Source organism: Salvelinus fontinalis, chromosome 34, assembly GCF_029448725.1.
Source record: "Salvelinus fontinalis isolate EN_2023a chromosome 34, ASM2944872v1, whole genome shotgun sequence".
Classification (NCBI taxonomy): Eukaryota; Metazoa; Chordata; class Actinopteri; order Salmoniformes; family Salmonidae; genus Salvelinus; species Salvelinus fontinalis.
In genome coordinates, this window is record NC_074698.1 from 38,348,280 (window position 1) to 38,359,994 (window position 11,715).

The 11,715-nt window shown below is 39.8% G+C and overlaps 1 protein-coding gene across 2 annotated transcripts in view; it reads right to left on the reverse strand.

Moving 5' to 3' along the window:
* The window catches only part of ccnf (cyclin F), a 26,586-nt gene extending 18,292 nt beyond the window's left edge, over window positions 1-8,294 (reverse strand). For both annotated transcript variants that reach the window (XM_055898683.1, XM_055898682.1), the window contains exons 1-8: window positions 8,023-8,294; window positions 6,886-7,040; window positions 6,195-6,301; window positions 4,221-4,288; window positions 3,898-4,094; window positions 2,951-3,004; window positions 776-880; window positions 531-608 (exon numbers count right to left, since the gene is read on the reverse strand). In XM_055898683.1, the coding sequence (XP_055754658.1) occupies window positions 531-608; window positions 776-880; window positions 2,951-3,004; window positions 3,898-4,094; window positions 4,221-4,288; window positions 6,195-6,301; window positions 6,886-7,040; window positions 8,023-8,035 (777 nt within the window). In that variant the 5' untranslated portion in view covers window positions 8,036-8,294. The remainder of the gene's footprint in view (window positions 1-530; window positions 609-775; window positions 881-2,950; window positions 3,005-3,897; window positions 4,095-4,220; window positions 4,289-6,194; window positions 6,302-6,885; window positions 7,041-8,022) is intronic.
* Window positions 8,295-11,715: the final 3,421 nt, after the last annotated feature.

Below are 11,715 nucleotides of genomic sequence, written 5' to 3' on the forward strand. Positions count from 1 at the left end.
TCCAGTGTTTTTTTTTTAGTTTTTATTTTACTTGCTGTGTTGTACTCACTTCGCCTCCATGGCCTTTTTATATTTTTATTTATTTATACATATATCTGTTTGCCTTCACCTCCCTTATCTCACCTCACTTGCTCACATTGTATATAGACTTATTTTTTTATCTTTTTCACTGTATTATTGACTATATGTTTGTTTTTACTCCATGTGTAACTATGTGTTGTTGTATGTGTCGAACTGCTTTGCTTTATCTTGGCCAGGTCGCAATTGTAAATGAGAACGTGTTCTCAATTTGCCTACCTGGTTAAATAAAGGTTAAATAAAATAAATAAATAAATAAAGATACTGACTGTTGATTTTGACCCCCCCCCCCTTGCTCAGGGACACATTATTAACTTCTGTTAGTCATGTCTGTGGAACTTGTTCAGTTTATGTCTCAGTTGTTAAATCTTATGTTCATACAAATATTTACACGTTAAGTTTGCAAAAAATAAAACGCAGTTGACAGTGAGAGGACGTTTCTAGACACACACCTGTGCTTCCCAGCATCCTTTGGCTGCGTAGTCCCTGAGCGTGCGTATGAACTGGAGGTACCTGCCTGGGTCCGCCATCTGAGAAGACAGCACAGAACCACAGTAATTTATGAAGTCGGTTTTTGACTAACATCAACACAACAGGGGTTTTATATCACATTTTACACCCTTTAACTACACAACATACATTGTAACATAAACAAAGCCTTTTGAGACGTGGAGAATCAGAGAGAAGGGAAACTCACTGCGGTTTTACGGTTATGTTCCCAAAGCAGGTAAGCGCTCTGTAGACAGCCCGACTGAGACGACTCTTCAAGTAGTGTCAGGGCCTCGGCGCGCTTGTCATCCTCCTGAAACACACACAGATTAAACCATGCTTCAATAGCCAATGTTTCAAACAGCACATTAAATCCTCCTCTCTATCCAGCACAACAAGTCATACTGAATATGTAACAGGGTTCTGAGTATGCAGTATGTTAGTCAAGACCAGCCCAGAAATGTACATACACCTTAGCCAAACACATTTAAACTCAGTTCTTCACAATTTCTGAGATTTAATCCTAGTAAAAATTCCCTGTCGTAGGTCAGTTAGGACCACCACTTTATTTTAAGAAAGTGAAATGTCAGAATAATAGTAGAGAAAATTATTTATTTCAGCTTTTATTTCTTTCATCACATTCTCAGTGGGTCAGAAGTTGACATTCACTCAATTAGTATTTGGTAGCATTGCCTTGAAATTGTTTAACTTGGGTCAAACGTTTCTGGTAGCCTTCCACAAGCTTCCAACAGAAAGTTGGGTGAATTTTGGCCCATTCCTCCTGACAGAGCTGGTGTAACTGCGTCAGGTTTGTACACTATTTCAGTTCTGCCCACAAATTTTCTATAGGATTGAGGTCAGGGCTTTGTGATGGCCACTCCAATACCTTGACTTTGTTGTCCTTAAGCCATTTTGACACAATTTTGGGAGTATGCTTCAGGTCATTGTCCATTTGGACGACCAAGCTTTAACTTCCTGACTGATGTCTTGAGATGTTGCTTCAATATATCAATAACATTTCCCTGCCTCATGATGCCATCTATTTTGTGAAGTGCACCAGTCCCTCCTGCAGCAAAACACCCCCACAACATGATGCTGCCACCCCCGTGCTTCACGTTTGGGATGGTGGTCTTCGACTTGCAGGCCTCCCTTTTTCCTCCAAACATAACGACGGTCATTATGGCCAAACATTTCTATTTTTGTTTCATCAGACCAGAGGGCTTTTCTCCAAAAAGTACGATATTTGTCCCCATGTGCAGTTGCAAACCGTAGTCTTGCTTTTTTTTATTGTGGTTTTGGAGCAATGGCTTCTTCCTTGCTGAGCGGCCTTTCAGGTTATGTCGATATAGGACTCGTTTTACTGTGGATATAGATACTTTTGTACCCGTTTCCTCCAGCATCTTCAAGGTCCTTTGCTGTTGTTCTGGGATTGATTTGCACTTTTCGCACCAAAGTACGTTTATCTCTAGGAGAAAGAACGCATCTCCTTCCTGAGCGGTATGACGGCTGTGTGGTCCCATGGTGTTTTACTTGCGTACTATTGTTTGTACAGATGAACGTGGTACCTTCAGGCGGAAATTGCTCAGGAAAACATCCTGAGGTCTTGATTGATATCTTTTGATTTTCCCATGATGTCAAGCAAAGAAGCACTGGAGTTCAAAGGTTGGCCTTGAAATACATCCACAGGTACACCTCCAATTGACTCAAATAACGTAAATTAGGCCATCAGCAGCTTCTAAAGCCATGACATCATTTTCTGGAATTTTCCAAGCTGTTGAAAGGCACAGTCAACTTAGTGTATGTAATCTTCAGACCCACTAGAATTGCAAGACACTGAATTGTAATTAAAATAATCTGTCTGTATACAATTATTGGAAAAATTACTTGTTATGCAAAAAGTAGATGTCCTAACCAAATCGCCAAAACTATAGTTTGTGAACAAGAAATGTGTGTAGTGGCTGAAAAACTAGTTTTACTGACTCCAAACTAAGTGTACGTAAAGTTCCGACTTCAACTGTACACATAACAACCCCTGAATGAATGTCAGAGAGTCATCAAGGATTGTTGGTTTGTAAAATTATTACTGAAACAAAGCTGCTTTAAAAGATCCGTGTGGGTTCATGGGAGAGCAGAAACAACGAGGTGCGTAGCGAGCAATCATTAAGTGAAGAAGAGGGAGAAAACATTTATCCTAACTGGGCTGATGACTAGCAGGGCTGCCTAGAATGTGACATTGTCTTCACAGCTTATCAGAAACTAACTGGAACTGTGTTGTGATTTGGTTACCATAGAAATGGAAGACGGCTGTCACTACAAAAATCACCACACTAACGCCTCTGCCTTTCTGGAAGACTTGCAGCGGTGAGTGTGTGTGTACACTTACATCAAAAAGCTGGAGGACTCTGGCCAGACAGTGCAGCAACGGTCCCCTCCTCTCCTACAAAAAATAAAAAACAGCAAAAGTAAAAATGTAGCCTAATGAAAGCATTGTTAGAGCACAACCTTATAGTCTACAAAACATTTAACTATTTTTATAGAAACATTGGATTTTTCATCAAAGTCCATTAGTTCCACTGAGCAAAGACAGGCTCATCTATTTATAAAAATCGCTGGACAAAACAGAGTTGATACACGCAGCGCACCACAAGAGAGGACAGGAAAAAACAGGCTATAAGGGATGGAACTTTCTGGAGGGGTCTGTTGGTCAGAAATAAAATGGGGGGCGAGACACACCGTTGCACCAAGCAGCATAAGTCTCTCCCCATTTGTCTTCATTACCAAGGTCCTGTAGGCCTTTGGCAGACTTTTTGGTAACAACATGTTTCTGAATCCACCTCTCCTTTCTTCCCATGCAGTGTGATGCCTACATTTTAGTAATTTACCAGACACTCTTACCCAGAGCGACTTACAGAAGCAATTAGGGTTAAGTGCCTTCCTCAAGGGCACATTCACCTAGTCGGCTCAGGGTTTCGAACCAGCGACCTTTCGGTTACTGGCACAACGCTCTTAAACCCCTAGGCTACCTGCCGCCTTAATACTTAATATAATTAATAATTAATAATACACAACTTAATCAGTGTTGATAATGGATGGACAGCTCTGAGTGAATAAACCAGGAAGGCACAACCATAGAAACAGATTCAACATTACTCATAATATTTCTATGGGTGAAACAGCCCTCTAAATTGTATCTAGGGTATTATACTAAACTTGTGTTTTTCCAATAGAAACCAAGGGAGAGGACAGTGATGGTTGCTGAGGTGGGCTGTGTCTATGGCTGCCCATCTCCCCCAGCCAAGCTCAACCAGGCCTAGCCTGGTAAACACTTACCACATTGGTTTCACACTCAGCCTTGAGCCTGTCAAACACCACAGCCTTGCAGCAGCTCCCAGTGGGGGACCAGGGCGGGCGGATGAACACCCAGATGAAGGGGTCGGCGGTAGGGGAACGCAGGCTCTCCGCCAGGCTGAAGAACTGTGACGCCTTCCGGCCGCACACGTCGGCACGCCCTTCGTCACTCAGCAACGCTGGGACAGAGAAGAGGGTGATTATTATACAGGATTTAATTCAGTGATTTGGTCAATGTCAATCATTGATCAACCTCATAACCAATTCAATGAGAAATAATGGATGACAAGTGCAGTGAGACTTACGTCCTTCATTGTACAAATATGCAATCCCTAGTTTCACAGCTGCCTCAAAGTTCCCCTTCTCTGCGGCCCTGAAAGAGGACACAGAAACCGAGAAACATATTAGGGTATGTATTAGAGGTCGACCGATTAATCGGAATGGTCGATTAATTAAGGCCGATTTCAAATTTTCATAACAATCAGAAATCTGTATTTTTGGATGCCAATTTTGCCCCCCAATTATTATTTTTTTACACCTTTATTTAGCTAGGCAAGTCAGTTAAGAACACATTCTTATTTTCAATGACGGCCTAGGAACGGTGGGTTAACTGCCTTATTCAGGGGCAGAACGACAAATTTTTACCTTGTCAGCTCGGGGATTCAATCTTGCAACCTTACTGTTAACTAGTCCAACGCTCTAACCACCTGCCTCACGAGGAGCCTGCCTGTTACGCGAATGCAGTAAGAAGCCATGGTAAGTTGCTAGCTAGCATTAAACTTATCTTATAAAAAATAATAAATGAATCATAATCACTAGTTATAACTACACATGGTTGATGATATTACTAGTTTATCTAGCGTGTCCTGCATTGCATATAATTGATGCGGTGCGCATTCGCGAAAAAGGACTGTCGTTGCTCCAACGTGTACCTAACCATAAACATCAATGCCTTTCTTTAAAATCAATACACCGAAGTATATATTTTTAAACCTGCATATTTAGCTAAAAGAAATCCAGGTTAGCAGGCAATATTAACCAGGTGAAATTGTGTCACTTCTCTTGCATTCATTGCACGTAGAGTCAGGGTATATGCAACAGTTTGGGCCGCCTGGCTCATTGCGAACTAATTTGCCAGAATTTTACATAATTATGACATAACATTGCACAACCTTCAATGTAACAGGAATATTTAGACTTATGGATGCCACCCGTTAGATAAAATACGGAACGGTTCCGTATTTCACTGAAAGAATAAACGTTTTGTTTTCGAGATGATAGTTTACGGATTCGACCATATTAATGACCTAAGGCTCGTATTTCTGTGTGTTATTATGTTATAATTAGTCTATGATTTGATAGAGCAGTCTGACTGAGCGATGGTAGGCACCAGCAGACTCGTAAGCATTCATTCAAACAGCACTTTCGTGCGTTTTGCCAGCAGCTCTTCGTTGTGCTTCAAGCATTGCGCTGTTTATGACTTCAAGCCTATCACCTCCTGAGATTAGGCTGGTGTAACCGATGTGAAATGGCTAGCTAGTTAGTGGGGTGCGCGCTAATAGCGTTTCAAACCTCACTCGCTCTAAGACTTGGAGTAGTTGTTCTCCTAGCTCTGCATGGGCAACGCTGCTTCGAGGGTGGCTGTTGTCGATGTGTTCCTGGTTCGAGCCCAGGCAGGAGCGAGGAGAGGGATGGAAGCTATACTGTTACATTGGCAATACTAAAGTGCCTATAAGAACATCCAATAGTCAAAAGTATATGAAATACAAATCGTAGAGAGAGAAATAGTCCTATAATTCCTATAACTACAACCTAAAACTTCTTACCTGGGAATATTGAAGACTCATGTTAAAAGGAACCACCAGCTTTCATATGTTCTCATGTTCTGAGCAAGGAACTTAAACGTTCGCTTTCTTACATGGCACATATTGCACTTTTACTTTCTTCTCCAACACTTTGTTTTTGCATTATGTAAACCAAATTGAACATGTTTCATTATTTATTTGAGGCTAAATTGATTTTATTGATGTATTATATTAAGTTAAAATAAGTGTTCATTCAGCATTGTTGTAATGGTCATTATTACAAATAAAATTAAAATCGGCCGATTGATCAGTATCGACTTTTTTGGTCCTCCAATAATCGGTATCGACGTGAAAAATCATAATCGGTCGACCTCTAGTATGTATGCTCACTTTCAGTCTCCCTCATGTGAAACTGACATTGGAAGATGTACAGAGTCGAGGGCAGGGTTTGGGTGTGGGAGGAGTCGATCCTACCTCTCAAAGAGCCAGACTGTGTTGGGGGATGGCCAGGTATCCCTGAAACTGACCCGGGCCCAAACACTAGAGTGGTTATCAATGATGTCACGGAGCCGAGAGTGTACCTGGGAGATAACCAAATACCTCAGTTAGCCTCCAACATGGCAATCCTTCATGCATGTTCAAAATATTCTTCTTCCTTTCAATAAATGAGTAAACATAACATTCCTTATACATGCTAAAGGAGGTGTATATAGGAGGAGACTGATACACATTGTGACTCACCAATTCAGGTGGTGACAAGATGTTCAGAAGAGACTCCTTCAAATGATGTTTACCCCAGAGGCTGTTCAATTGTTTGTGTGTGTGCTTTAGATGTGTGTGTGTGTGTGCTTTAGATGTGTGTGTGTGTGTGCTTTAGATGTGTGTGTGTGTGTGTGTGTGTGTGTGTGTGTGTGTGTGTGTGTGTGTGTGTGTGTGTGTGTGTGTGTGTGTGTGTGTGTGTGTGTGTGTGTGTGTGTGTGTGTGTGTGTGTGTGTACACGTGTTTAACTTGAACTTGTGGGGACCAGAAGTCCCCACAAGAATAGAAAACAAACCAAAATTTGGTTCAGGTTAATGTTAGGGAAAATTGGATTTTGAATGGGACTGTATTGTATATCGCCACAACGTTAGTTAAACAAGACCGTGTGTGTGTTTGTGAGACTCACAGCTCTGACAGCCAGCAGGTCATCAGCAGAGAGGCATTGGAGCACACACAGAAGCACCTCTTCAGGTAGAGACAGCAGTGTTAGGGCTGTAACACGCTTACGGACCCGCTTCCGTGCTGGAACCGTGAAGCATTTGGAACAACGACAATGTAGCACTAAAGAAGAAAGGAGAGAGAAGTATTCTTTTATCTTAAATCACTCTTGCCATTTGAGATACAGATAACCATCAAACGCAAAAAAATAAAATAAAAATCTTTCCAACTCAACACTCCAAATAAACGAACTCTTACTCACACAGTGCCCCCATACATTTAGTCTCCATCCTAACTGTGGGACACCGTTTACTGCTGACAATGTTTATTCAATAGTTTTTGTTTACAGTTCTCATCTATATGCTCCACTAAAGACAGTAATTCCCACCTGAATGTCAGTTTACGTTTGCTTTGTTTGCTACAGCTTGCTGGCTCAAACTAATTCAAATTAGGCAAAAGTGACCCAGTTACAATAAATAATATATAATTATATCTATGATATATCGGTAGTTATAACCAATGGAATCTAGTTTGACTAATTAGCTGGCCAAGTTAAACTGAACTCAATGTTTGAATTCAGTGTAACTCAGCGCCCAAATTTCCCTCCTCAAACCTAGGTAAACTTTTAACAAGCTACTGTAACGCTTCTTAGATTGAAATCCAAAAAAGTGAATGATCTATTTGCGGCGCTTTCAAAACCACAGAAATGTAATGACTTTACAACGTAGCTAACTATGATATAAATGTTACGAATGCTTTAGTTTCAAATAAGGCACATTTATAACGTTAGCCACTTAACTAACGACTGGCTCGAGTACTGGCACCAAGCTATGTACCAGTAGCTAGTTAGCCAACTAACTAACTAGCCATCATTACAACAGACAGCAAACCATAACAGATAGCTAGCTAGCAGGCTAGTTAGCAGCTAACGTTATCAAGTCAGCTAACGTTATCTACTGTAGCTATAAAATGTTTATGCTATTCATTCTCACACAGTTCAAGTTCTCTAACCTAAATTGTATAAGCTGAAACAAGTTTCTGGCTAAAACGTTTAAATGTTAGATGTCACATTTACACCGTAGCTAATTGAGTCAGAGATACTTACCGCCCGCTTTCATTTCGTGGAGAGATCACCTTAATTATGATGGTAAGCTCCCTAGCGTTACAGTTGTGCAACCACAAAGCTGACAGTGAACAAAATACGAGTAAATATAACTTGTGTTATAAACTATCGTAATTCCAATGAATAATCAATTTGTCTAATTCAAAAACACAGCTTGAGAGCGCTGTCTAGCTTGATGGGATATTGTGAAATTGATAGCTTGAATTCAAATCCATGCATGCATCCCTCTCAACTTTTGAGATCCTCCCAAAATTGGCTAAGCACCGCCCGCGCGCAGAGTTTAAACATCAACTTCGATTTAATTGGCGGAAAACGAGTACGTTCAGCTATTATCTAACGAGCTTCCGATTCGTCTAGGAGAAGAGCGACAACTTTGATTGGTTTGTCGTTACAAATAATTAAATAAAGACCACTGATTGGATAATATGAAACCATTTTCGAAGTACGCGCTTCCCAATAGATGCATTTGATTGGTCAAAGGGGTTACCAAACACGATGACGTATGCCAGCGCCCGCCTCTTGGATTGAACCTTGGGATATGTAGTAGTCATAATTTACGTTTTAAACATACCATATTTAAAGAGACATTAAGATGAAAATACAGTATCATTCAAGATAATTAATTTAATAAAAACATATTTCTTAAATGTGTTAATGGTATAATTGTTATTAATTACAATTTTACATAGCTATGGGAGGGGTTGCAATTAAAAGAATTGTTACCTGGAGGAAAAGGGGGAGGGTCATGCTTTTTCAAGTCCAGTAAAAGAGAGGGTTTAGTATTTGTTTAAAAAAAAATGTCATATTTGTTTGCACGGACTAGGCCTACTGATGTCCTGTTCAGTTTGAGAGGGAGAGCCTGAAGATGAAAAGGAGGACCAGAGTTAAGCTCGCTACTGCTCTAATATATTATTGAATAAAAACAATATGTTTCATTGGCCATAATGAAGCTATTTATCAGAGTTATTGACCTCACAATAAGCCATATTTGAGTAATTTGCATAACTGGACAGCGCATGGGTGCCTTAAGTAGGCTAATTTGAGAAGACCTAATTGATTTAAACAGTCTTCATTTTAATTTGACTTTAGGCTACTAACAACAAGAGAGCTTTGTGTCGAATCCTATTTATTCCTATTCCTATTGACAGACTAGTCTACTATCCATAGATTGTGTCAGCCAATTTGTTCAGTGCACTCCTCAAATGTCTCAGTGAAGGGCTTGGTGTGTTATGGTAAAACCAGAGCTCGAATTGAGGTGTTATGTGAGAGAATGTGAGGGTACTGTGGCTTTAAAAAACAGAAAATGTTAGCGTAAAATAAAAAAATCTACAAAATGATCGATCTAGTTATATAAAGAGATCTATAATGACGCTTTCGTCAAGTCTTTCTGGGGAAAGACGTGACTTTGATGCATATGGGATATATTTCGTTTGTCTCTATGACATTCAGAGCCTGCGCTACAACCTTCTATAGCCGAGGAGACAAAAAATGTACTTTAATTGGGAAGTAATGTGTGATTCTGTCACTATCAATTGACGTTCAACATTTCAACAGGCTATTAAACAACATACTAACTCCAAATCAGTCAGGAGCAAGCCAGCTAGCCTAAGAAGGAAGGAAAATTAATTATTTAGGCTATATTATTATAATTTCAAGGCTTGAGCCTACCATTTAAGAAATCAATTGTGAAGCATTTGTGACACGCTGGCAGGAGCGCTCAGCGTTTCAACACATCAACAGAATCTAACAACATGCCTATAAAATTTGCTTTTACGCTGTATAAAATGAAATGAATTACTTAGAATTTAATAATAATTAAACAAAAAAATGCCTTATTAGGCTATACAGTAATTATACACTGCCTTTGAATTCACTTTTAGAAACACGAGTCTGGCCAGTCTTTGGTTTGAGGATCATGCACTGAGCTGTGCATGGCTAGTTTGTTCATTTAGCCTAGCAGTGCTCTTATATTCCCATGCCCTAATCACAGTCAACACACATCTATTTTATAACAACAATATCAGGGAATGAAATAGAATCAATTAGAAAATTATAGCATCCCAAATGAAGAAAAGTTACAAGTGCATATAGGTCTACCAGTTGATATGCGGCTGCTGTGTTAAAAGATGTATGTATTTTTCTCATTGATGATCAGACACTACAGTCATAACTGGTTCTGTTGAGCAACATTTTTACAGTTATAGACAACCTTAGCACTTTTCCATACTTAGACTCTCCTCTTTCTTAACAATAGCCTGTATAGATATTACAACGTCTCAGGGCTGCAGCATGCGCTCATTCGTTGTCATGCTTTGTTGTGGTATTACAAAACACTCTGCTTGTCTCCAGTCATGTAAAATGACGTAGAATTGCATGAAATGCATTTATAAAAGGATATTTTTTCTCAAACTGCAAATAAGATGATAGATTTATGCAGTGCTTTCAGTATAATTGAGATCTTTTCACACCTACCCTTGTCGCGGTGGTCTGCAAATCCACAACCTTCTGGCTACTTGCCATGTAATGCTTACAAAACGAATAACAGTTTCTAAAACTGCATATCTAAGGCTCTGGTCTGTGAGGGTAAACGGTAGGCATGTTCTCTGCTATCCACTTTATGTTTTGATTATTATTTTGGGTATGGGGAGGGTCACTTTTTTGTAAGCGTTCAGGGAGGGGAGGGTAAAAATATGTTTTACTGAAGGGAGTGCCATCCATTTTCATTTCAGAGAGGCTAGATTTTCCCCAAGTATCCCTCATTATAAATAACCCGATGAGGATAGAGGGCGCTATTTACACTATGGGGGAAAAACGTGCCCAATTTAAAAGGCCTCGTACTCTATTCTTGCTCGTACAATATGCATATTATTATTACTATTGGATAGAAAACACTCTCTAGTTTCTAAAACCGTTTGAATTTTGTCTGTGAGTAAAACTCATTTGGCAGCACACTTTCTGACCAGGAAGTGGAAAGTCGGAAAATTATGCTCTGTTCAAGGGCCTGCCTATAAATGGGCATGACACGTATGAGTATACATGCACGTCATACACCTTCCCCTAGATGTCAAGAGGATGTGAGAGAAAAAATGAAGTGTTTATCTTGGTCTGAGGTGGAATATATCCTCTTGGCACGACGAGTCATCAATTTCCTGTTTTCTGGAGAGCGCGCAGATGGACCTGGAATTGCCTTTTGAAATGCCGTCGTTATAGGCGACTACTATCTCCGGCTTTGATTTTATTTGATACATGTCACAATATCATCGTAAAGTATGTTTTTTCAATATAGTTTTATTAGATTTTTGAAATTTATTCGGGACGTTAGGCGTGTTGCGTTGTGTGCCTTTTTTCAGAAAGGAGAGCTTCGCGCCACTTGGCCAGTGTGCTTGCTAGTTCAAGAGGGAAAAACTATGTTCTAAATCCAAACAACGACTGTTCTGGACAAAGGACCCCTTGTCCAACATTCTGATGGAAGATCACCAAAAGTAAGAAACATTTTATGATGCTATTTCATATATCTGTCGAACTGTATACTAGTAGTTTTGCGCCCCGGTTTTGGCCACTCTCTCGCTATAACATAAGCCTTATGTCGTAATGAAGATATTTTTAGAATTCTAACACTGCGATTGCATTAAGAACTAGTGTTACTATCATTTCCTATACAGCATGTATTTTTTT